The sequence below is a fragment of the Oreochromis niloticus genome, linkage group LG10, assembly GCF_001858045.2.
Source record: "Oreochromis niloticus isolate F11D_XX linkage group LG10, O_niloticus_UMD_NMBU, whole genome shotgun sequence".
Lineage (NCBI taxonomy): Eukaryota > Metazoa > Chordata > Actinopteri > Cichliformes > Cichlidae > Oreochromis > Oreochromis niloticus.
In genome coordinates this window covers 20,892,175-20,920,168 of record NC_031975.2, presented here as the reverse complement: position 1 = coordinate 20,920,168, position 27,994 = coordinate 20,892,175, and the positions used below count along the sequence as shown (strand labels likewise).

At 36.8% G+C, this 27,994-nt stretch overlaps 1 protein-coding gene across 5 annotated transcripts in view; it reads left to right on the top strand.

Annotated features, from left to right (window-relative positions):
* gabra1 (gamma-aminobutyric acid type A receptor subunit alpha1) overlaps positions 1-23,832 on the top strand; it is a 36,257-nt gene extending 12,425 nt beyond the window's left edge. For all 5 annotated transcript variants that reach the window (XM_013272459.3, XM_013272458.3, XM_003446932.4 and 2 more), the window contains 5 exons: positions 187-269; positions 3,177-3,320; positions 7,247-7,399; positions 18,916-19,118; positions 19,776-23,832. In XM_013272459.3, the coding sequence (XP_013127913.1) occupies positions 187-269; positions 3,177-3,320; positions 7,247-7,399; positions 18,916-19,118; positions 19,776-20,096 (904 nt within the window). In that variant the 3' untranslated portion in view covers positions 20,097-23,832. The remainder of the gene's footprint in view (positions 1-186; positions 270-3,176; positions 3,321-7,246; positions 7,400-18,915; positions 19,119-19,775) is intronic.
* Positions 23,833-27,994: the final 4,162 nt, after the last annotated feature.

Sequence of the window (27,994 nt, the reverse complement as noted above, 5' to 3'; positions counted from 1 at the left end):
GACTGGAAAGAAGAATAGTATACCACATGTTTCTTGTGCCTAACTGTAATGAATTGTCATTCTGCCTTAATTCTACTGTCATCACACTTTCATTATTTTTCTGCTGGCTTTGCCACATGCTCTGTTTTCCTCTATACACTGTTTTTTTTCTAATACACTGCCCATGTGTTTGTAAACATCTTCTAGGCTTACAGTAAGAGCAGAATGTCCTATGCATCTAGAGGACTTCCCTATGGATGCTCATGCTTGTCCATTGAAGTTTGGCAGCTGTAAGTAGCCTCTGTTGTCACTTATAATCTTACACAAGCTAGGTTTCAAAAAGCTTGCTAGACTGTGTAATCCTGTGGAAATTAAAACAAAATGCAATGATTTGCAAATCCATTAAAGCCCTATTTCCTTCAGTTTAAAAAACTAGAAAACATTAAGTGTTTGAACTGAGACCGTATGCTATTTGATGGAAAATATTAGTTCACTTTAAAGTTGATGGAAGCAACATGTGTTATAAAAGTTGGGATAGGGCAAAAATAAATGGTACTAAAAACAAATAACTGAAAGAACATTTTGAAATTATTTGGGTTAATTGAGAACAGATCAGTAACAGTGACTGGGTATATTTAAAAAAGCATGTTGTAGAGGCACAATTTCCCAGAACTAAAGACAGGCAGAGATTGACCATCTCCAAAACTGTCTACAAATTGTGGAACAATTTCATGGATACCCCAGCATCTACGGTACACAATATCACAAGATTTATAAAATCTGGAGAAATCTCTGTGCGCAAGGGGCAAGTCCAAAAATAAATCTAGGATGTCTGTGATCTTTGGGTCAGGAAAATTTATAGAAATTGCTGTCTATTAATACAAATAAAGGCCTTACATATTTCACCAAGACCATGCTAAACTGCATAGTAAATACAGGCATAGAATTCTGACCATTGATAGGTAAAGTGAATAACAACGATTATCTCCTGATTATAGTACCTGTCAGTGAGTGTGATGTGGTAATGAGCAAGTGAACATTTTGTCCTCAAAGTTGACATGTTAGGAGCAGGAAAAATGGGCAAGCATAAGGATTTGGGTGAGTTTGACAAGGGCCACATTTTGATGCCTAAACAAATCGGTCAGAGGATCTTCAAAACTGCAGCTGTTTTTGGGTGTTCCCGGTCTCCAATGGTCAGTATCTATCAAAAGTGGTCTAATGAAGGAACAGTGGTGAATCAAAGACAGGGTAATGAATGGCCAAGGCTCACTGATGATTTTGGGGAGCGAAGGCTAGCGCTTGTGGACTGGTTCACCAGACAAGGTACTGTAGCTCAAAATGCAGAAAAAGTTAATGCTGGTTCTAATAGAAGGGTGTCAGAACACACCATACATCACAGTTTGTTACATATGGGGCTTCATAGCTGCAGACTAGTACATAATATCACAAGATTTATAAAATCTGAAGAGATCCCTGTCCACCACTGAAAGCACCAAAAATGAAGAAGAACAGAGGAGCTGGTTTGATGAATCATGTTTTCTTTTACATCATGTGGATGTGTGGACTTGGTGCATGTGTGTTGCTTACCTGGGGAACACCTGGCACCAAGATGGACTATGGAATGCTTTGGACAATGTTTTGCCTGGAAACCTTGGGTCCTGACATCCATGTGGATGTTACTTTGACACGTAGCTACCCAAGAATTGCTGCAGACCATCTAGATCCTTTCATGGAAAGGTCATTCCCTGATCACTGTGGCTTCTTTCAGGAGGATTTTTGTACCCTAACACAAAGCAAACATGTTTCAGGAATAGTTTGATGAGCACAACAATGGGTTTGAGGTGTTCACTTGACCTCCAAATTCCCCAGATCTTAATCCAATCAAGCATCTGTGAGATGTGCTGAACAAACAAGTCCGATCCATGGAGTCCTCACCTCGCTACTGGACTTAAAGGATCTTTTGCTAACATCTTGGAGACCAAAGGTTACTTGGTCTCCTCAGGTCTTAGATGCTTATGGACTTTTTAAAAGATAATTGGATGGTACACAGTGGTAAACATAGTAAACATGTCCCTGTCCCAACTTTTTCGAGATAAATTGTTGTCATGAAATTCAAAATTACCTGTTTTTCCTTAAAATCGTACATATGATTACGGCATTGTATTGTGAATAATGATTTTCAAATTATTAGATTTTGCAAATCACTACATTTTGTTATTATCAACATTTTTTACAGCATCCCAAATATTTTTGAAATTGAGTTTGTTGCTTATCCTGCTAGACATGCGAAGTGTAGACCTGTGTTTATTGGAGTACTCTAGATAGTATTGTCAGAGTACCTTGCCAACTGTTCACTGGTAACAGCTACCTGTACCCTATATTACATTTGAAAAAACAAAACAAGAAGAAAAGAGACACAAATAAAGAATATCAAGAAAAAAAAATATGAACGTGGCAAAACTAAGCCGATAGAGAAGTGAATGTAACACCGTCTCTGTGCCACTTTTCAGACAGCTGCACAGCGTGACTGAGAGGACCAAGCCTTAACTGCTTTTAAATTGAACTCACTCCCTAAATATTTTAGTGATGAGCTCTCTTCCTTATGCTGCAGTCTGCAGTTGAGCCATCCTTTTCTCTGCAGTGGTGGAGCCACACTGCAGCTTTGACAGGTTGGGTGGCGGGAGGGAAGAATAGACTGACTTGTCTGGTTTAAGGTCATGTTGTCCTGATGGGAGGTTGTTTGCTTGTTTTCTTATAAATTGAGAGATGACATGATGTGTCATGACATAATGTGACACAACATCAACTCACATTATAACACATGTGAGAAGATATAAAATATATATAGGCCATAGACAAAAAATAATAATAATAAAGATAATTGGAAAAAATATTTTATAAGGTCTGTGGAAACTCACTGGATAAAAAAGGGGGATAATGTGCTTGGATAGCAAATAAGCCATGATAGACAGCACTGAGGTGCTAAGATGAGAGAATAGCAGACAAGAAGACAGGATGATACAAAATGAGATGAAGTAGGACATGAAGAATTAAGAGCAAGACATCACTTCAGATTTATCTTTTTTTCCACCTGGTATCCCTGGCAGCTCCAAAAATATAATGTTCAAGGCAGCAAGGGACGGCAGACACCAGGAGGACAATAATTCATAACTTCTTACTCTTTTGTTTCTTGTCAGATGCCTACACTAGAGCTGAGGTGGTGTATGTGTGGACTAGAGGGGCTGCCCAGTCTGTAGTGGTGGCAGAGGATGGATCCAGATTAAACCAGTATGATCTGATGGGGCAGAGTGTGGATTCTGGTGTGGTCCAGTCCAGCACAGGTAGGTGTCATTTTGGTTGTAGTCCGCTCTTCATTAATTGGTCTGTTGTAAAATAAATGAATCTGTTTTAAGGGATTTTTTCTTCAGTTACTAGACATTTTAATATTCACATGGCATTTGTTTGCTGGGAAAGATCAATACATAAAGAGCGATGTAGACCCTTTTGTTATCCTCTCGAGGTCTTCTTGTTAATTATTTCTTCATGCTCAAAGGATGGTGTAGACAGTCTGAATTTGCAAATTTTGAGAACTGCATCAATGCATTGGCATCTGTAGTAGCATCACTTTGAGCCTCACAAATGACAGACTATGTCCCACATACTTATTTCCCTACTGGCCACCACATCTTTTTTCCATCCACCTCATTTTGGTTGATTGATACTGGCAAAAATTAGTCGCAGCATAAAATGGGTGACCTGTTTGCAGTGATGTTAGCTGCTGGAAATAAAAAGTAATGCTTAACCCCAGGCCTCCATCCTTTGCTTGTTTTACTGGAAGCAGGCCCCCAAGTGATTTAATACCATCTTATTATTATTTTTTTCTTTGTTTTAGTTATTTGGGTCTCTGGAAAACCTCAAAATCAATGCATTCTTATGCCCAGTTTAAGTCCTACTGCTGTTTATGTGAAAAGTATGACCATGACAAACCATGCCAATAAATCTAAAGCACAAAAAAACAAAGAAAAACAAAAAAACTGAACAGAAGCAGAAGGGCAAAATACAGCAAAGCATTTATAGCACATAGACAGACTCTATGAGCTATTTCAATCTTGTACTTGTTTTGCTGGTACAAATTTGTTGATGAGTTTGGTAATTTGGAGCATTTTCCAATTGGTGGTTTATTTTCACAAAAAAAAAAAAAATCAAACAAAGAAAAATCCATCACTTAACCTTGTGATTGTTCACCTGTATCTGAAGTGGGAACAAGAAAAGGAACAGGGCTTTGTGTTCTAGTCACTGCTATGTACTTTAACATGAGACAACAACAGTGTTAATATGTTTTCATGACAATGTAAAATATCTGAGCTAGATAAAACTATTCTAGGAAAATGCCAAATTTACTTGTAAGAAACATGAAAATACTATCTTGCTCTGTACTATACTATAAGATGTTTATGAAGTCAGACGACTGAGCAGAAAAGGAGATTTTATAGTCATCATTTACAGTATCATGTTGCAGGTTTGGAAGTCTGATCATGTTCACACCACAAGCAAAGAGTTTATTTTGTTACCAAACCTAGACCACATCATTTTAAGCACCTTGATGTGGTTGTTGTGGGCCACACCCAAGCACATTAACTGTGCTCCCACCTGCCCAAATGAGTTGTAGCAAGGAAGAAAATGAACCTGATTTAAGCAGAGTTAAAAACCAGAGGTGTGAAAACACCCAGTGTTCATGTGGCATTCACATTAGTAAGTGCAATTGAGATTTCAAATAATGGCTAATAAATAAAGTGCAGAGTCCACGCTCTAATTTTAATAGCTTTATCAATAAGTTTGAATAGTTTTGTCAATACAGAATGAACTGCATTAGAGATATGGTCCTTTTTAGTGCCTGATGTCTAGTAGTGATAGAGACTATATAATCACTGTAAAATCAGGTTTATTCCAGTCAGGACCACTTATGTCAAAACAAGACAATTCTCTCCATCTGCCATTATTTATGCCATGGCTCTTTTCTTGAACACAAAGCAAAAAGGTAGAGAGAGTACTATTCCCCACCATTCCCCTTCCATGTGCATGTACAGTGGTGTGAAAAAGTGTTTGCCCCTTCCTGATTTCCTATTTTTTTATATGTTTGTCACACTTGTTTGTTTCAGATCATCAAATAAATTTAAATATTAGACAAAGATAACACAAGTAAACAAAAATACAGTTTCTAAATAAAGGTGTTTATTATTAAGGGGGAAAAAAATCAAAACCTACATGGCCTTGTGTGAAAAAGTGATTGTTCCCTAAACCCAATTCCTGGTTTTGGCTACCCTTAGCAGTAACAACTGCAATCAAGTTTTTGCAATAACTGGCTATGAGTATTTTACAGTGCTGTGGAGCATCTTTGCAAATTTGGTGTAATTCAGCCACACTGGAGGGTTTTCAAGCATGAACTACCTTTTTAAGGTCATACCACAGCATCTCAATCAGATTTAGGTCAGGACTGACCAGGCCACTCATAAGTCTTCATTTTGTTTTTCCTAAGCCAGTAAGAGCTTGGCTTGCTGTTTTGAATCATTGTTCTGCTGCTGATGTTCTGATGTTCCTTTTGCTCAGCAGTGGTTTTCGTCTTGGAACTCTGCCATGCAGATCTGCCATGCAGTTTTTTGCATGTTCTTCTGGGGTCTTTTGTGACTTCTTGGTTGAGTCCTCACTGTACTCTTGCAGTAATTTTGGTTGGCTGGCCATTCCTGGCAAAGTTCACCACTGTTCCACGTTTCTGCCATATGTGGATAATGGCTCTCAAAGCTTAAAAAAATGGCTTTGTAACCTTTTTGAGAAATTGCAAGAAAAATTCAGAACATGTGATACACCATAGTTAATCTATGCTCTGACAGGGGTAGGAAGGGGGGCAATCACTTTTTCCACACAGGGCCATGTAGGTTTGGATAACTTAATCGATGAAATCATCATTTAAAAACGGAATTTTGTGTTTAATTATGTTATCTTTGTTTAATATTTAAATTAGTTTGAAGATCTAAAACATTTAAATGTGACAAACATACAAAAAAACTGAAAATCAGGAACGCTTTTTCACACCACTGTATGTGGAAAACTGGAAGCAGAGGTAGCAGACATCAACTGATTAAAACTACTGATTAAAATAGCCAGTGGAGCTGGGTTGCAAAGTATAAAGCTGATGTAGGCAGCTTGAAACAAGTTAAATGGTGCATCCTATATGAGATTTCCTAGTTGGATGTATAAAAGCTGATGTAAAGATGACATTAGTTGATCTGCTGAGATTGAGATAAGTTTGACTCCATGTTCGGTCAGGTGTGGCTAAACTAATGCTTGTACATGTACATATGACCACAGTGTATAAATAATGCTCTTCATGAAATTCAACAGATAGTTTTACTTGCTTTGACATTTGTCAGGCAACAAAACAAAATGAATGAAAATAAAAAGATGTTTCCAGGCTGGAAATATTGCCTGGAAACATATGTAACCTAGCTCGGTGAAGCTAAGGGTAGACAGATACAGAGAGACGGGAGTAAGATGTACTGCCAGGCTCATCAACTCACTCAGCAAATAACAATTTGCTATCATTAAAACTGATTGCTTTTCGATCTCGTAGTGATTTGTTTGTTTTTTGTTTGTGTATTTGTTTTACCAGAACTATTTTCTACCTTATCAACACTAGCTAGTTTGCTAACAAAATGGGAACCAGGTCTCTAGCTTAATTTGTAGATCACTACGTGGGATTGGCCTGGCCACCGCTGGTCAGTCTCAGCCTTAAGAAGTAAACCAAAGCAGCGGTGTTAACACTCATGAAACATACACAATAATTCCAAAAACAGACTGTTATTTTCCCAATTTAACAGCTAAAACCTTAACTTTTTCCCAAAACTTAAATCATTATGTACACTACAAGATAGTTTTTAATTGATTTCTGCATCTTCAGGTCAATCCTCTCAGGTAATTGTCTAAGAATCTGTGCTTATATCTTAGGGAATACTCTTGGCTTTCTGTGAAATCATAAAGGAACATAAAGCCAACACTATTTCCATCACAATGTTACTTTAGAATATGGCAGTTAGGGCTCTGTGTTAAAGAGATGCCAAATTGCATTGCTCCATATCAAAAGAACTAAATGCATTATAAAAGCTCTTTCTGTGTTGATAAAAACCATGGCTAGGTACTTCAATCTGGTGTCCATAAGTAAAGTTTTTTTAATTATTTTAAATGTTCAATGCTTTCTGTCTGTGAACAACAGGAGAATATGTTGTGATGACAACCCACTTCCACCTGAAGAGGAAAATTGGTTACTTTGTGATCCAGACATACCTACCCTGCATCATGACAGTTATCCTCTCCCAAGTGTCTTTCTGGCTCAACAGAGAATCTGTCCCTGCCAGGACTGTCTTTGGTGAGTTGTTTTTTTCTTTTTTCTCTTCAAAACATCTTTGGCTAGAGCCCATCGTCAGACGTTTTCAAAACTGCTCTTGAAAAGTCTGGAAGATAATCAAATGATACATTAGGTAGTCACACAAAAGCTAGGCAACAAATCAGCTAATTGCTTAAATATATAATAACAATAATTAATATATTAAAAACAATAATAAAAAAGAATACAACAAAAACTATTTAAAGCCAACACATGACTCTTAGACACACTGATATAAAATTATTTTCAACTGTATTTTTTACAATACCTTTTTTTAATTTACACATATTTAATGAAGAATACTTACTATTGATGAAATCTTCAAACCATGTTCATTTGATGAATAATATATTGCTTAAGACATGCTTTGCTTTTATTATAAAGTAATGCCATCTGCATTGTTTATTCAAATTAACAAAACAAGTCCAAAAACACACTCAACATAATATTGTTTTATTCTGCAGTACTACATCTGGCATTTTGATTTTTGCCTCAATACATGCACAGAAAAGCGTGTGAACAACACTTTTCAGATTTATAACACAAGATTGAGTTTAAGTTGTTTCTAAAAAGTTGTTGCTTAATGATGGCTTGATTTTTTGCTTTGTTTTGTTTTATTATTCTCTGATTTAGGTAAAAAATATTTCCATGAAGTACTATTCCACTATTTTAGAAATATATAAATGGAAATAAATGGAGTGGAGGGGGAGGGAGTCAGCCTGGCTATACTCAATGTTTTTTTTAAATGCCATAGCCTCTAAAATTCACAAATTAAAATGTCTCATTTTTTTGTGCATAAACAAAAATATAAAAAAAAAAGGCAAGCTGCAAGCTACTTTTATATTTTTCTTTATCATCTGCGTGATACACTTTTTTTCGGGGGGTGGGGTGTTGGATTGCCGGGAAACCTTATAGTGATGACAAGCAATTTTCTCACAATTCCCCTCTAATAATAATAAATAAACAACAACAACTGGCCATCTAGTAACCACGGTTTTTGAGGGAAAAATGGGTATTCTTAGACTGGTTGTGAGTTATTGCTGGAAGTTGCTAGCAGACTTCATGAGGTATACAGTGCTGCACTGAAAAGCCTCTTTGTGAATGCTTTGATAACAGTTTGCATGGCAGATGCTGACACAGCTGCAAAACAGTAGCAAACTACTTGCTAAGCAATAGCGAAACTGTTAAAAATGCTACACAAACCAAAAGTCTTTTGAAATGTGTTGGTTGCAGTGGTAAGACTCCGAAATAAAATGTTCCAGTTTTCCAGTGTGTATCACACCTTTTCAAGTGGCAAATGTTTGCAGACAAGTTGGTGTCTTTCATGCAAACTCTGGGTGACCGAAGGTGGTTATAATCAAAGCAATCGAAAGGAGAGTTTTAGTGCATTAGTGTTATGACTGACTTCACCCAGTATGAGCCAGTAACCTCCCGCAATCACTCACCAGCTGGCCAGGGAATACACGTTTTTCCCTTGTGACCGGTGGTTGCCAGATGGTTGATAAATACCCTATAGGCCTTTTTAACTGAAGGCTAAGATGGGTATGTCAAAAACATATTTTAAAATACATGAAATATACCAGACATTTTATTGTCTCTGTTCAGTACATCCATACTGTTCTATTCTGTTTTGTCTTTTACTGAGGCAAAAAGAGCGTTAATCACTTGTGGCAAACTGCAGTAGAATTTTAAGCTCAGTGTGAATTTAGATTTACGTGCTTAGAATGTTTGACTACAGCTACTGCGTGTTTGTGCCTGCTTGTGTACATCAGTGCGTGTGAGAATGTGAGTCTACACGTGCACATTGGCCTGAGCGTGTGTGTGTTTGTTATGTGAATGTGTGTTCGTGTGTGTCTGATGGTGTGTATGTAGAGTGTATCTGTCTGTCACACTAAGGTCTTACATAATACAGCCCACAAGGAAAGCTCTTGCTAGTCTGCAGCATGCTCTGTAGCAGCAAAGCACAGCAGCAGGCAGAATGTCCTTGAGTTACCTCACCCTCCACACTTTCTTCTTCTTTTTTCTTTATTCTCCTTCACTCCCTCTTTCTCTCTTCATCTTCTTCTCATGAATGTCAGTGTCTCCCCTGGCCCACTACTTAAAGAGCTTTCCCGGAATCATTATACAGACACCAGATTTGCAGCTCTGCAGTCTCCAGCAGGTTTTTCTACTCTCCCTGCAATGTTTTGGAGTCTGTTCGTGTGTGTTGTGAGTTTCTTCGTGTGTATATGTGTGTGTGTGTGTGTGTGTGTTTGTATGTGTGGGTGTGTGTATGTGTATGCCACAGCTTGCTACCTGAGGTGCTTGTCACGTGTTTAGGGGGGGATGAGGATGGCCTAGATTAGATTCAATCAACTATCTAGGGCATGTGTGTGTGTATGTGTCCCTCAATACTGGTTGTGCTTCATGGGATTACATGTATGTAGCATGAGCATGACAGAGAGCAACATAGTGTCCCAGCACATTAGGATGGCCATTCATATGATTAATATGCATCAGCAGATGAATGAGCCTGTTCTTGAAAGAGGTTAGTAATGTCAGTATCACCATGAATGAAGCATAAAGACAATATCTTTCATTTCCATCTTAATCCTTTAACTATCATCAAAGTCAAACATTTATATGATCTATCAGACCATTGTACACGTGTCCTGCACTATTATAATCGTAGGGTAGAATGAGTGTCACATCACACCAGCTCTTTTATTGCTTGTGTGCAGTATATATGCTTACTGTATGCAAAAGACAACATAATTAGGAAGGTACTTGGCATCATAGAGAGATAAGACAGGCTTTGTTGTTCCAAAGTGAATAAACACTTTAAATATCACATCTGCTGCCAAAATATATGTCTAACATATTGCAAATAACCCACATTTCCTTAGATCTTTGTCATTTTCATTCCTTTTTTCTTGTTATTTACTTATTTTATGGGGTTTTTTAGGTTGTTTTCATTTTCAAAAACTGTCAATAATGGTGAAAATAAAAATGCTTGATTACTATAATTATTATAATTACATCCATAGCTTTCCACACATACACATGGAAATGCATAATGTACATATACTGATATCAACCAATAATTTTATGTGATATGTTATGAGACATCACATGTCTCAGTGCTCTGGATGTTTGCTGCAGACTAGGAAAAAAGTGTTTTGGCACCTCTGTTCCTGTTTGTTGAAGGTCTCCTCCATGTATCAATTCACCTTGATATGATCCGTACAACTTTCACAGATTTGAAAGAAAACCTGTGGCACCTAAACCCAAATCTCTTGTCTTTATATACAGTAATTTTAGCTTAAATTTCATGGCAAACATATAGTGATTTACCTTTTTAGGACTGCTAATAAAAACAACGAACCCATTAAAAAAAAACTCATCATAGTCAGTGCCCTTTTTTTTTTTTTTGGTCATGTGATCAACCAAAATGATAATCAGAGCCACACTAGCTCACTATATTTTGTATTTTCAATTATACCAACTCCATGGATGGATGGATAAAAAGTATTTTTGCAAAATGCACCACATCCATGTGGGTTATTAGGAATTAAATGAGTTTAATGCCTTGTCATTCTATTTGTGTCAGATATTATAAATGTGGCTGCACGCTTCTCTGGTAAATAAGGAGATTTATTAGAAGTATTATTTGGAAGATTCCCTGCGAGAGGCAGGAACAAGCATGACTCAAGTCCACATTAGGTCATTAACTAAATCTTTATCATAAATGAATTTTCAAAAGCAAAATAATATTTTGCAATATAGTAATGATACAAACGAATGCACCTTTACATACTGTACATAAAAGCTCCACAATATTGCGTAAGCACAGTGGCTCTGAATATATATATATATATATATATACCTGAATATGGCACTGTAAATTTTATCCATGAACAGAGACCTAGGAATACAAATAATGCTATTAATATTAAACAAATTACTAAACCATGCAAATTCTATTTAGTCATCCTGCCACAGATATTTATTTATATTCGGTTTTTCCTCATTTTCATCTCAGAACTGCATCAGACATTTCATACTAAGAATAAGCAAACAGCTACTGTAGTACTGTGTTTTTTTATTACTACAGATGTGATCAGGTTGATGTTGCCACACAGTTGTGCACAGCTGACAAAGAAACAGTATTAACAAAAACAAATTGAACATTGAAAACCCTGTTTAAATTACATTATGTGACTATGAAGCACAGCTTCTGCACTAAATCTTTTTTCCTAAAGCCTGCCCTGTAGATGAATAGGCAATTTAAAAACACAGCAGTGGGTAGAGTTATCTTATTTATCACTGTACCGATTAAGAGGCTGATTAGTTTATAGCTAGTTCAGTGTAGTGGAAAACTGTTGGCAATTTATTTATTTAGTCCAAATGAAAACCAAAAGGAAACAGCCACTGATGGCTCTGATTTGACGCTCTCTCTTACATCCCACCTCCCTCTCCCGCTCCGTTTTTCTGTTTCTAAGCTGTCAGGGACAGCAGGGCTCAGAAGATAAGCTCCCTTTCTTCCATCTCTGTTTTAAGAGCGATTGGCTGGGTATTTATGGGTTTTCCCATGATGATGTTTGAGGTATCTGTTCATCAGGGAATAACACCTTGTATGTGAGTGGGGGTGTATACTGGAGTTCGCACATGTGCGCTCATGCATTTGTGTGAAAATGTGTTTGTTTGCGATATGTGAAGAAATTGGGTACTATTTCTAATTAGTAGCTAACAACAGTGTAAGCACTATGTGTCTCCGAGGCTGCGTGTCTGTGTGTTACAAATCTCACATCTATAGTGTTGGCAGAGTTATTTAACTCACCTGCCCATCAACGTGTCCGTTTATTTCTTCATTATATGTCAGTCAGAGGTGATGTAATAATGCTGAAGGTATTGTGTGCGAGTGTGGCTTCCCAAGGGTTTCAGTTATTGATAAGGCATGAATAAATGAATAGCTGCTGCACAGCGGGGGTGTTGATAGACATCCAGCAAAGACAGCTTTGCACTGGGGAATGTTTGAGGAAATTATTTTTTTTTAAAGTTCTTTGACAACTCCACACACAGCAAACATATTAATTTACTCTTTAATACATAAGCATGCAGTCAAACTCATCATCTTTGTCCTCCCACAAGCATAAAAAACTGTTATGCCAATTTAACAGGAAAAATTTAAACCAGTGCATTCCATATGTTTCATTTTCAAATTCTTTACTCACATACGTCATCTGTTTACTACTTTCAAACTATTTGTTATTATGTCTTTTAGGGTTTGTAATGAGATGGCTGGTAGTAAATGTAGTAATAGGCCTCATCCAACCTCAGTGGGCTTTTTATCTCTAATGTCACAGACCTTTGGTTGCGTGCAAAATATCTCTGCAATTAAATGATGGCAACCTGCCACGCTATTGACAGTCCAGAAACATTTTAGAAAGGTCATTATTATGATGTTACACTAAACATGTTATAACAGCCTTTTAAGACTTCAGCATAAACAAAGTTTGATGAACTTTACAAGTGAAACGAGAATTGAGAGTTGATGTTGTTTATGCATAAGTAAGCTGGTCATATTTTCAATCACTCAGTTAGACACAAGGTTTAAGTTGCACATAAAGTTTGCATATTCTTAAAGTAAACACACAACTCAGTTCATAAAGTACTTTTGACCTCTTGTAGCATTTTGAATGTCATGTGTGACAGGTTGCCTGTAGAAAACATTCTAACTGGAACCAGGGACATTTTGCTGAAGCCTCACTCCTGAACAAAGATTTGTGGCTTGGCTCCAATGTGGTGGCTAAACAGTATATTTTTCTTACTCACGTAAGATTTGCCAGATTATTTGAAGTCTGTCATTTAAGGGATATCAGTGAATGGCTAAATGTGGAACAGAACAATCAACTTTGAACCTTACTGAAAAATGTTTTGACCTTGAGTTCAAGTTAATTTACTTTGCCGACAGCAATTTCTATTAGGCTGATTACTCTAATAAGCCTTAAATCAATTTTCTGTTATTTTTTTACCTTGTGTTTAACCAAGTTGACATTTTTTGGCTCGCATTTCCCAAAGAAATAAAAATATACTTTTGAAGTTAGTAACCATTAACCTCTATACATGTTTTAATATTTAAAAAATAAGACAGAAAACCTTGTTAGAAGATTTGTATCATATAAATAAAGCTTGTGCTTGTGCACACTGAGTTAAATTGAGTGGAAGAAACTCTCAAGAACTGAGTTACACCACTATTAATCCAGTTAGAACTTTCCAGATCAGTGACTTTGTTCATTAACAGCCTTCAAAGCCTCGAGTCTATTAGTTACAACATGTCAAATAGAGTCATTTAAAACTAGCTCTGGAGACATGTTCTAATGAATCAAAATGCTAGGGCTCTAAATGATTCCAAGTTGGCCTGTTGCTTAACAGGCACAAAGGGAAATTGTTCTTACTAGAGTTTAAGAAACACACCTTGTCGGCCATCTTAGTCAAGTCCCTGACATGCACACACCGACAAAAAACAAACAAACAAAACACACACACACACACAATGCACACACACACACCTTTAGACTTAGGTGCAGTTGATTAAAAGCAGTGATACACCTGCAATCATTTTATGCAGTAGTTTGTGTGCAATCAAACAGAACATCACTTAATGTTCAAATCAATAGAATATTTCATGTTTTAATAGCAAAATGTTTTTATTTTCCTTTCTCCTCTTTTCTCTTGTGGTAATAAGACATTGGAGGAGTTAGAAGACTTGTTTCCATGACAACGGAGCTTACCAAACATAGTATATATGATACCAGCATCAGGGTGCTTTTGTGAAGCCTTGTGTAATACCCAGTGGTGCTGTCTTCATCCTCCCCCACAAAATTAACTGATTTACAGGCAAACAAAGTATCTGACAGATTGACACAACTTTGTTGTCACCCATTTCTTCCACCTACCAATCTCTTCCCAAATATATATCTATATACATATATATATATATTCATTTATTTTTTATTTTTGCTGCTGTATTCAGCATATCTCTAAATAAATATTCTTCTTATGCAGGATGTAGTTTGTGAACTGTTAAAAAAAATTGCATATTTTAACTTAAATATGACCTAAAACAAGTATCACAAAGGTCCTTAAAGTACATAAAAAAATCAATTGAACAAATTAGACAAACATATTACACACTGGACCAGATTTTTGTAACAATTTTCACCTCCTTCTGGTTGGGGAGGAGAGTATTTAAATAAATCACATGATTTACCAAAGCTTGCAATATGCAGTTTACCACACTATACCGAAAAAGAGAATGTCTTGTTTTGCAACAGACATAGTCATGATAGTTGCCTCTGGAAGTGCTCATATATTTCAAATGAGAGGGGGGTAGAGGTTGTCAGAACGAGTTTGTTATTGGCGCGGGTGGATGGCTCAAAGCTGTACACGTGGTGCTAAAGCTTTGGCTCTGTAGCTCTTCACTGAGTCCTCAAACCCCAAATCTTTAGAGCCTAGCCCTACAAATTTGTCTTCCTCAGTAATATTTTGTATATTTTCATGAGAAAGAGCAGAACTTAACTGGACTGGAGGAAAATCTCAGTACAGCACACATACAAGGATTTGTCTTCATTTCCAGATAGCCAAGTTACTTTTTATAGTAAGATGATGGAAATGCAGGGTTTTAGGCTTTTAGTAAGACTTATACACAGAAATTGCTACATAATGAAAACATCTGCAATTTCAGATCTGTTACATATCACAATTGCATATGCAGCTATTAGCAGAACTTAGATCAGAAGTGTGTTAAATTAATGTCTGGAAGTTACAAAATGTAATACAGTCTCTAAAAAAATCTTCTCACAGAAGAAAATAATACAATAAACAAGAGTGATGCATGCATTTATGCTCATGGAACAGAAACAATAAGTTCAGTAACACCCATGTGAGTCAGGAAAGGGCAGTAAATAATGTTTGTCATTATAATGTCATTGTAACACAACATAATAATTAAATAACACAATAATGCAGTATTAATGTTATGTAATAATAATGTAATAAAAACCCTCCTCTGGATAAGTTCTGTGCGTAACCTTAGTTGAAAGCTTTATTCAAAGAATACCTGTCTCAGTCTACATGCCTTCACATAGTTCCCTTCTGACAGAAGAAGAGTAACCCCTTAAATCAAAAACATATAAAGCCTCCTTCAGCTACAGTACATCTCATTGTTCTGGATTATCCCGCTATTGACCAAGACAAACACTTGCATAAAACCTTTGCTTACACAGTATTATTTTGGTTAGTTGGTTAGCTAATTTGCATTGTTTTTGATAGGATGAAATCATTTGGCTGTCGTAGTTTATGAATTAGTGTATATTAATCAGATTGCTCAAAGAGCTTTCCGCTCCCATTGGTAACTGTGGCAGCTAATTTGTCACACTTAGTAAATTTGGCCTTTGTTCTTTAGTTAGTTAAGAAAAATGATCCATTATTTTATATCTATGAAAAGGGAAAAAATCTAGGATTAATTGTATAATTGAAAGGGAAATTAGATACAGGTGTTTTCCATTAATGGATGTGAGTGTGTACCTTGTTTGTTTTTTTGTTTGTTTTTATTAGGAACTACCAACGTCTGCTTCTCAGAACACATTTGAGGAAGTAAATCACTCCATTAACAAATTAGATTTTTGAGGAAAAGGTTGTTCTTGCTCATCAGACTGGAAAGGGGTATTAAACCATGTTAAAGGGTTTGGAATGCTAAATGAGTCAGACTGTGTATAAATCGAGGACATTTAAGAGCATTGTTTTCTATCTCAGGAAAGGTCAACCAACAAAGTTTCCTACAAAAGCAAAGTGGACAAAAGTTTGGGACGGCACAAAGGAACCCAGGGTAGCTTCTAAGCAACTAAAGGTTTCTTTCACAGTGACTAATGTTTATCACCCCACCATCAGGAAACCACAATGACAAAGCCACAGTGCTGCCCATCTGCAGTTTCCTAAAGAAAGTGAAACCCATTGATGAGACCAAAATAAAACTTGCTGGTTTAAATGAAAAGGGTTTTGTTTAGCCACAAAGATTTATCACCATTCATGGACTAAAGCATGTTGAATTTTACCAGCAAATTCTAAAAGAAAATAGACCACATCTGCAAAAAGCATTAACAGACAGAAGCAAGCACAACAGCCCTCAGGACACATGTTGTTCTAAAGTAAAGACAATCCCCTTTGAGCAAGCACTTGTTGACAGGAGGAAGGATGAACTCCTTTCTAACAGGAAGAAACCTCTAGCAGAACGAGGCTCGGGGAGGGGCAGCCATCTGCTGTGACCAGTTGGAGGGTAAAGGCAAAGTGAAAAGAAAAAACGAGAGCATAGAGAGACAAGGACAAAACACAAACTATGGGAGAGTGAAGGCAAACGTTAATGTAATGCAGTTGTGGCGCACATGGTGAGTGAGGTCAGTGGAGAGGAAATTCTGAGCAGCCAGAGCCAATGGAAAATTTGGTGTCTTCGTAGCACCATTTGATGTGTATTCCCTTAACCATAATTCAACAAACCACTGCATAGCCTGCTTAGCATCTGGTACAGTGCAGAACATGGTCACGCATAGATTCCTAAATATCTGCATTAATACTCTTAACAAGGCATAAAATGTGCTTTTCTAGCCCTCGTTTTCATTGCATGTATCTAACTGTAGCTACATTTAGTCTTCATGTAGCCTCTCTTCATCTGTGAGCGTCACTTGTGTGGGTGGCTGTGTTTTATCCTTATACCAAACAGGAATTGAATATTGCCACTTTCATCTGAAGCTATCATTTGTTTTTGTTTTTGTTTGTTTTTGTTTGTTTGTTCAGCTTGTGCTCATGCCAAGTGCAATTATGCCATCCACGAGAAGCAGTACATTTCAACAATAAATGACTTCACAATAAATAACTTTGACCTACTTATTTGTTATTCCCCTTAGAGACATAATAAGCACAAAAAATGTATGACCATGCACGTTGTGTTCCTAGTATGCAGATGCAGCAAACCCATTTAAGGTGCATTGTTTGCTCATGGCTGAGGACCAGTCGTTTATTTGGCTATGAGTAATGATAACATAATAATCATTCTTTATGGTCCATGTCACAGCACCCAGTCAGCAATGGTAAAGGCTTGTGAAAAGAGAGTGGGAGGACGGGGAGTCTGTGAATCATCACTTAACACTTCACCACAAATGAGGAGGAAGCAAAAAAAAAAAAAAGAATTCAGAATTCTAAAGGGAAACAGTAACTTTTAATCTCAGTACAGCTGCTTTTGCTTCCTGGAGGTGGTGGACACATGAATAAGAGCAGTGTGCAGTATATAATTGGATTACGGTAAATGGTAGTTTTAGTCAGCTTTTTAAGCTTGTTTTAAAAAGATGTTTATCTCAGTATTAATCCTTTGAAACTAGTTGGAAATTTTTTAAATCTTTTTTTAGGTTAGCTGATTGAGATTGTTTTTGTTTTAATATAGATTCTCTATTTGCATACAGTATGTGACTGTGATATAATGTGAAGTGTAGTAGTGTTTTATTTTTTGTGTATTTCTAATTTAAAGGAAATAACAAAAACAGTAATGAAAGCCGTGATGTTAAATGACAGCTAGTCTTTATTCTTTAACCGATTTGTAAAAGATCTTGTTGAGGAGTGTGTGTGTGTGAGTGTGTGTGATAAAAAGTGCTTAAACTGCATAGAATAAAATGCTTTATGAAACTGTGTGTGAATGGGTAAACATGACTTGTAGTGTAGAAACACTTTAAGTGCTTAATATGATTGGAAAACGTTATACAGATGCCTGTCTACTCTATATTGATGAAAACTGTTTGCATGACTGATATTACTGATAATTACTTATCCCTGTATTGCATAACAATTTACAGAAAGTTTATTTTTTTAAGCTTACAAAGGATTAGTATATGCACATATATTTACATAAAGATCTCTCTGTATCGAGGAGGGTCTTCTTTCACACTCCAGCTGTTCTGCATGATATTCTAGACCAAATTGGTGGATTATTTGCTGCTTGGGTTGATGTTATTTAGTTTGTTAACATCTGCAGTAACTGCTTGTCTGATATGCCCCTCACTGCTTGAAATGCTGTGCTCCAGTTCCTCTTCTTCTCCATCTATTCTCTTCGCAGCTTTCATTTGTTGAGGGTGTAGACTAGCAATTTGATTTTCAGTAGCTGAAACACGGGACACTTTTTAGTGCGGGGCATTTTAAATGAACACGTATTAGTTTTTTTGTTTGTTTGTTTTTTTATTTTTGGAGCAGCATGAAAAAAATCATGTTCATGTTACTTCTGCTACTCTTTATTATAATTAAAAATTTTTAATTTTTCTTATTTGAATAAAGTTATACCATCAAAATGCTTCATGAACGAAGCATCTCATTATACAATGTTGATAAAATGTGCGCACTTTTTGTTTTCATCTATTTATGATAATGATCAACAACATGAGATTTTATGTCTGTGTTCTCTGTGTGTCTGTCTGCAGGAGTGACAACTGTCCTGACTATGACCACGCTGAGTATCAGTGCCAGGAACTCTCTCCCTAAAGTGGCCTATGCCACAGCTATGGATTGGTTCATTGCTGTCTGCTATGCCTTTGTCTTCTCAGCCCTCATTGAGTTTGCAACAGTTAACTACTTCACCAAGAGGGGTTACGCTTGGGATGGAAAAAGTGTGGTGCCAGAGAAGGTATTTGACACCTTTTTAAAAATGGCCTTACTTATTTAATGTGTGCTTTTATTATAATAAAAACATTTTTTTAAAAGCATTACCACTGGTATCAGTACATAGGAAAACCTTACCATGTTACCGTCATCTGATGTTTTTTAAAAACCCAAACAAACAAAATATGAACACTAAAATGTTTTATTTATTTTTTTGCACCAGCACATCACTTAACTGCTGATGGAGCTGCATCAAGCAGGGAACATTTAATTATTGTCAGCGGCTCATCTAACAGAAAATGCAATTTGAGTAACATGACATGAACATTAATAGTTTAGTGTTCAGCTTGTGCTTTCTGCTCTACTTGTCTCTGTGCTGCAGTTAGCAACAACATACTCTGCAGTCTCTGGGTATTTTTAAAAAGGCCCAATGCTGATTATATATATATATATATTTATGTTATATTTCTGACATTAAATATTTCATTTGGATATATGCCAATGTGAGCAATTAATATTTCCCAATTAAATACCTATTTAAACCCAGTTTGATTCACCAGAGTTTTGCATGCAACAGTGAATAGTGGTAGTTTGCGAAAGGATGCAATAGCAGTGTGCGCAGTATTGCATCTCACAAAAATGAACTCTTTATCCTTTTGCCTTTCTCCGACAAACAAATCAGCAAAAGAAAAAGAAGGAATCTCTCCTTAAGAAGAACAACACTACGGCCTACCCAGCTGCCACTGCTACAGCCTTCGCCCCCAATATTGCCAGGGACCCTGGATTGGCTACTATCGCTAAAAGCGCCCCACCACCCCCAACTGAGCCTAAGGAGGAGCCAAAGCCCAAGCCTCCAGAGGCCAAGAAGACCTTTAACAGTGTGAGCAAGATAGACAGGATTGCCAGAATAGCCTTCCCTCTGCTCTTTGGAACCTTTAACTTGGTCTACTGGGCGACCTACTTGAATAAGAAGCCCAAATTGCAGGGGGCCAATCCACACTAATCAAGTTTTTCATTCCTTTTAAACTATACCTGTAATTATTTCATTTTCTTATTCCTATAAACAGTGTTTATTTTCAGACAACATGGTGTCCATGCTGGTTTCCAATTCCCAGTTGTTGCATTGCTTCTATGTTGAACAAAATTTTGAAGATTTTGAAAAAACAAAATATAGGAAAAAAAAAATACGAAAACAATACAAACTTTTGAAAGAGTGTTGTTCAGGTCTGGGATGATGCTACTAGGAAAATGCTACTTTAAATATATAGCCAAGAGAATGCTATTCTACAACTGCACATAGCCCAAACTTGTTGAGAGGCATGTTTTTGTTGATTTATTTGTTACATTTTATTTGATTCTATTTCATTTAAACATGGAATCACAGATACAGTGGGCATTTGTGTATATGCATGGACAGGACATCTTATAGTTTGTGTTTATTTATTCAAAATACAACTCATCATTGACTGTTGGCTTGGTTTATTTGACATCAGCAGCAAAATGCTACAGTCAGTCTCTTTCCAAATATCTTCCATTGTTTGTAGATGTTTTATGAGCTTAATTATACCATTCTCCATAATATGTTAGGATTTCTGCAATAGCAATAAAACATGTCTCAGTGGACACACCATTTATTTAGAGATCAAAAGATACAAAGATTCAATCATGGTTGTGATCAACATTGAAAAAAATATAGTAAGTTATTTTCACAGCATTGTAAATATCAGGTGTTACAGATGTCAGTATTATGTTTAGGCTTTGCAAAGTGTAACTAAAGGGTAATTGTACACATGGAGAGAAAAAACTTTTTTGGATTAATTTGTTTTTGTTTCCTCTTTATGATACTTTCTACAAAAAAAAGAGTATATACTGGTCTAATTCATGCTTAAGTGACTGTTTTTCGCCAAGTTAATGTTCCATTCAAAGCTGCTTTTACATTGGATTAAAATATTAAACTGTGTGCTTGTGTACACATTGACGGCAACAACAGCAACAACAAAATCAGTGGTAAACTGACATTGGCTATTTACGAATAAGAATGTAAAAAAAAATCATCACAAATCATGGAGTGCATTAGATTTAGAAATAAAACACTCATTACCTATGTAATTTTGTTTTTGTTTTTTGGGGCTTTTGACTACTTATGGTGGGGCCTCCTTTGTCAGAAACACCATTGGTAGGAAAGTTTGGTTAGCATCAATTGAAAAAAGGGGCAGGGGCACATTGAGAGGGAGAAGTGCCTTTTCCATTTTCAGAGTTGAAGCTGTGAAGGCTGTTACTTTGGCGATTGACGGCACATCTGTATTTTCCATCCCACTGTGTCCCCTGACCATTTTTACCATATTCAACCCCATCCCCATTTAGTTAAAAATTGAGACATAACACTCAGAAAGTACCAGCTACACTGCCTTCAGTATCACATGCCCGTTAGGACTCATTTGTTGCTGCTTGTTGGTGAGCAACAGCGAGAGACAGGGACAGAGACAGAAAGGGACAAAAGAGAAAGGAGACATTTAGGTGAAGTGGCATTGTAAGCTTACTTTAGCCAGCGCTGTGTTTCACACAGAGGAATTGTCTTGTAGTTCTACGATAGTGACAAAGATGAATCTATTTTTGTAGCATGATGTCAATCCCTCTTCCGAGAAAAACCAACAGAAATTAACGCCAGTGTGAAAAGAATGCTTTTGTTTTGTATTGAAAATTGCTTGCTACCCTTCATTTCTTTAAAAACACACACACACTCTTTAGGGAAATGCTCCTTCTCTGACGTGGCATGTTAAGGTTTCTGAACAGTCCAATTTAAATTATGTTAATGTAGCAATATTAATTAGCAAGGGCTTTTCTTAGGACCTGAACCTGACACTCAGTCTGGAGTTGATATCCATTGTAGCTTTACACTGACCCCTCTCTACTTGTAGTTTCATCTGTATGCTGTACTTGGAAATTTATTCTATTTAGACTTGGTTAAAGCAAACAGGCATCACATTGTGTGTCCATGCTGGGTTCTAAAGCCTTTGGCTCGCACTCAAACTGTGTTTGATGAAGAATCAAGAGTGCTGGTGCATTGCGTCACATTACTGATTCAATGTCTTTTGCTGAATATATTTTACAGGGCACTAAACAGGCCAAAGGGCAAATTAGAACTGTGCAGAATTCTCTGTGTGCTTGTGCACTGAGGTGAAAAGATCATGCTACTACCAGAGGGAATCAAAAAGAGATTGGTTGCTGTTGCTATTGTTATTATTTGCATTATCATCATAACCAATATGGATCTATCCCCTTATAGCAGACATCTTTACAAGCATATGCAAGCAGTCTACTGTTCACAGCCACTTAACCTACAAGCAGAGGGTCATGGAACTGCAAAGTTCAGGGTGAAGAGTTGTATAAAGATATTTGAATTCTAAACTATTGTATGTATGTTTAATATCATAAAGAAAATCTATATATATATATATACATATGTAAAATACTTAATGCATATAGTATTTGATTCTATCAATGAAGATATTAGCTAAGATGATGATGAATATTGTTTGTATTATCAACCTATTGTTATGCATTTTGCACATTTAGAACAATAACATTACATTTATGTAGTCAGCTTCGTGCTATGCAAGGACAGCTTTCAACCACATCACTGACCTTCTTTCCCTGACCATTGTGCTTCAGATTTACAAGCTATTACTGCAAAAAAAAAAGGAAAAAAGCTTAGCTTTTATATCAGCTGTGCACCCATTAGCATTTTTTCTTTTTTTTTTCTCCAACCATGGCTATACAGGGTGACATCAAAGAAAACAGTGGATTATCTCTTTTGTTTGCGCTTTGGATTTGTCAGTGGTTGAAGGGAAAATGGCTTTCATTGTTGATTGCACTTTTTCTCCAGAGACATGCAATAAAGTGATTGAACTGGAAAACCAGGAGCAAAACCGTAACCTTGTTAATAACATTTCTGTTAAGTTCTTGAGCTTATTTGTCATTCTAAAAATGGAGGCGGGTGAAAATGTTGCTTTACTAAATAGATCATTTTGTTTATCTTTTGCTTTCTAAAGCTCAGTGATATTACAAGAAGCAACAGTGAGTTCTGACTTTGACAGAGCAAACATGAGTTTTGTTTCAAGTTTGTAAAGCCCCGAGTTCTACTCCAAGCAGAATGAAACAAAGGATCATTTCCAAATATTTTTGAACGTGATCTGTCTAGGTAATGCTCCAGAGAGAATGTGAAATATGAGGCACAGTGCAATCATGAGCTTCCAACCTTTACCCTTACACTCATAGGCAGAGCATACATGTAAATATCACATTGGTAGGCACATCAGTCATTGATTTCATTGTTTGATGCAGTTCTCAGCAGCACTTGCTGTTCAACATTGAGTCTTTGGTTATTCCTAGATACCTACTGGAGTTTTTCTTGTATTTTTATCAAACAAAATATGTTCTGATTTTCACTGAAATGTAAAAAAAAAATAATTTTCTAAAGCACAAAAGTTGACTAGGGTAAGAGAAATAAGGATGACACTGTATACATATGGACATCAAAGAACAAACACAAAACGCACACAAGCTCACAAACCTACATACAGTTCATGCTGGCAGTTCAATGATACTGACAAAAGGTTCTGGTGGATGTAGATGAACTGGTGAATCTTCTGTAAATGTTTTGTTTCTTTTGGTTATGATATGGCCCTGTAAAATCTGATTCTCTGCATTAGTCTTTAAATAAAAAGAAAACAAACTAATGTCATGGCTATACTTCTGTCTCTGTGCTATGTGCTACCTGACCAAGGCTATGATAGATTTTCTCCTGGTCATAATTAACAAAATATAGAAATAAATGAACTGTTTATGATAACTGGCATCTGGTATCGGGCATGTGAAGAAATCTGAATGATTCCAATTTTGAGCTAAATGCCATTTAGGTGATACCTGTGGGAAAGAAGGGTTACGTTTGCTTTATGTGGACAAGGGGGCAGAGGGATAGAAGGTGGGACCTCACCTAAAGGGATTGGTGCACAGGTGATTTTTGTTTATGTTGGCAGTTTACTGTTTGGACTTCATCTGGATTTACAAGATCCAAAGAAGACTTGCTCTTAGATGACTAAATGCGGCAGGATATCACAAGCTATGAAGATTTGTTCCAACCATATAAAGAGTGTAACTCTCCCACGGGCAGAAGAACTCATAACACACCTCATTTATTCAATTAGTTGCGCCACAGACAGGATCGGTCAGGAGACCTCGGACAGCTGAGCTGTTACACGCAGAGTCACAGTTTTCAGCTTAAATCATTTGTTACGCAGCAGCTGTCTTCTGAGTCTCAGCCCCGATCACAGCTCTTAGGACATTTTAAACCTGATCCATTTTGCTAATATCAAAAATATATATTTTTTGCAGTAGTTTCAGCAGTTTAAAAATGGCATGAGATAGATAGATAGATAGATAGATAGATAGATAGATAGATAGATAGATAGATAGATAGATAGATAGATAGATAGATAGATAGATAGATAGATAGATAGATAGATGTTTTGAGGCCTTTTATTGTGTTTATTGCTAACTAGCAAATGTTAGCATACAAACAAAACCATTGCTTTTGATATGATATGATAAAAATGATAAAAACATGATAAAAAAAGATCTTTCTCAAAGTAAGCATCCTGTCACTGTAACCCGTTTTCATTCCACGAGTGTCTAATAACTCGTGTTCATAAAGCTGCAGGCACCACCTGTGCATGTGAAGTAATATTATTTGCTTGTGACTATCTGGCAAGAACAGTTATGTTCTTCAGCATGTTTTCTCCTGAATATTCCCTCTCTGCTCTCGCTGCCTCTGCTCACAAGCCTCCACCTCATCCTCGTCTTCTCCCACCGTGCCATGAGACTTCAGGTGCAGGGGAACGTGCGCTTCTTCCTTAAAAGCATGTGAGCTGCCAAGTCCTGAGACTGTTATGTAATAAAGCTGCTTCTCCCTGGCAAGAGAGCAGAAAGAAGAACAATTTTTCCCTCTCTCTGTGTCTCTCTGCATAGTTCTCATCTTCTTCCCGCTCTCTGTTTGTGTCACCTTCCCCTCATAAGCACAGATTAAAAATGGGGTTGTTAGGCGAGGAAATGATGGACGTTTGGACAAGTTCCATTCAGTCTTAGGCACAGGATGAATTGTGTTTAAAGTTTAAGCATCCACTGCACATGCAGTGTTTTTACTTAATCACGGTTTAAGGCACGTATTGGGATTTAATAAAAGCATTTTCTGCACGGTAATTGTCACAAGTACAAAGCCAAGGCATCCTTCTTTGTCTGCTAGTTTCCCTAGAAACTTCATTTGGAGGTGCGTTTAACAGTCTGTCCATTAATTGTTTGTAGTGTTGCCTGAAAAAAGGCAAATGAGGAAAGTTATTACTAACTTTCTTAAATCAAAACAATCAATCTCAGACATCAACATTGCTAAATATCCTTAAAGGGCACAAATCATGTTGCTGTTAAGAAACCAGCTTCCATTTTTGGTAATATAAGTGGAATTTGATAAATGTCTCAGGCAATCATTTAGAATGGCCCTCAGTGGCCATCTATTGTGACTGCAGAGAAACAAAACTGAATAAATCAGAACAGTCAAGTTGCAAACTCTCAGAGTCACATTTTAAGCATACAAGTAGTGGAGTTATACATAAACTAAATGGATTTTGTCATTCGCCAACAATGACATTATCAGCCTCAACAATGTATTGTGTTACCACAAGAAAGCAATGAGATTAACACTGTGCCCGGAGTACATGATTATAAATTTAAGGCATTTCTAAACTAAATCTCTATTTCTCATTGAAGTTAACATCCTCCACATTGGGATGATGAAGACTTTGGTTCACGGAGAAGAAAAGGAGGAATCTTTCTCGCGCACATCCAAGTTGTATCACGTCCAATTCTTCAGGCCCTAAATTCTTAAGCAATAGCCATATCAGGGACCCACATCTCCTGAGATTTCTATTAGCTCTCTCTCTCTCTCTGCTTGCTCGTGTTTGCTTCAGCTTCTCACTCTCTTGAATTGCCTCCTGTCTCTCTTTCCCCAATTACCCTTTGGAAGACTCCATAGATTACTTGGCCAGGTATCAGGATCTGAGATTTGTTTTTCTCCTTCAACTGAAATGAATAAATGAATACATAAACAGAAAGGAAAGGCAATTGGGGGGGAAAGATAATTACTTCACATTCTGCACCTCCTGAAAGTAAATGCCTCTGTCATAGAGGTTTAGGGCAAGGACGTTACTGTTTTGGGGTTTTTTGTTTGTTTGGTGTTTTTAATAATTCGTACATACCGGAAAGTGATTGTCATACAGAAATTCAAATCAACCTTTTTTGTTTCTATATAGGTCTTAAGGAATAAGTATTTGGCTGACCTTTTCAAGGCTATCGTTTCTTTTGTTAGTTTCATTAATTGCAAAAGGATTTTATAATTTTCCTGAATTTTTATGAGATTAGGGGAAAAATAACAATGAATTTTAACTACTGTGCTTAGATTAAAATTTGCAAGAATGTTCTTTTGTCGTTGTTGTTTGCAATGTAGGTGTTTTACGTATAACTGATCATTTTTACATCCATGCTTCTATATTCACCAGCCTCATACGAAGAGGCAAACAACCTATAAGAACAACAATAAAATAAAGCAATGAGACAAAACATGACTCTGAAACATTGTAAGTGGTAACAGATGAAGCCTTTCAAACGAGCACACACAAAAGGAGGAAATGCATGGAGGGGAGCAAAGAGGGGGAAATGCTGTAGTGACATCAGATGCCAGAAACTTGGCGGAAAAAACTGAATGGGGGCTCAGAAATAAACAAAAACTTTCTGAATCTTAAATACACCAAACAATTAACGAACAACAAAACATATCAGCTTAATCACTTCCACCACCCTGGAGGACAGCGAGGAGAATTTGGATGTTCTCCAGGAATACACTGACTGGTGCTTTGGCAGTCATGGAGAAGGCCCAGAGTTACTCCTCCCCTGCCAAAATTAAGTCACCGTCTTTCAAGAGAAGTCACCCAGTAGACTCCCCCGGAATAACATCACCGCCCGGTAAAGACTTTTCCAACATCCTTGACCCAATCAGTCAATTATAGATTATACACTCAATTATAGGGTTAACTGAAAATTTTGATTTCCCACTTTTTATTTGCAATCCCCACTCTTTCCCTCATTGTTTGCAGTTTTAATCGAACCAATAGCAGCAGCAATTAGAAAGGCTATAGTGATTAAGGGCATAAAATGCAAGAATATAGAACATAACATCAATCATTATGCAGATGATGTGTTACTTTTTCTCCAACATTCACCAACTACTCTCTCTGAAGTAATTACATTGATAAACTGTTTCACAAGAGTTTCAGATTATTCGATAAACTGGTTAAAATCAACAGTTCTTACGATCAATTCTGATCTCTAGACTCGGAATTTTAACTCTAAATTCCTTTGGAAATATAAACCCTGGTATAAGCTTAAAAAAGCTACAGAAGACCAAGGATAGAGGAGGACTAGATCTGCCTAACTTTTACCATTACCATTAGAGCCAACGGGCTAAAATACATCTCAAGATAGTTAAAACCTCTTAGATGAGCCCAAAAACAACAAAAACACTGAACCGAAGATCTTTGATTATGTTAACAAAGGATTTATTTCAAAAACTTTGGAGGAAATATAAACTAACAGCTGTTGTCATAGATGACATACTTGTTGCTGGAGACTCAAAACTGACCCAGGCTTGTAAGGTGCTCTTGGTCATCAGTTGTGAGCACCTAAAAACAGTGGATCAAGAAGTGACAAATCATTAGACAAACTGGCAAAAGGGTGTTTGGGGCGCTGTGCTGGAACTCATCCAGTGGTTCCACCTAACAAGCCAAGGGATTTCAG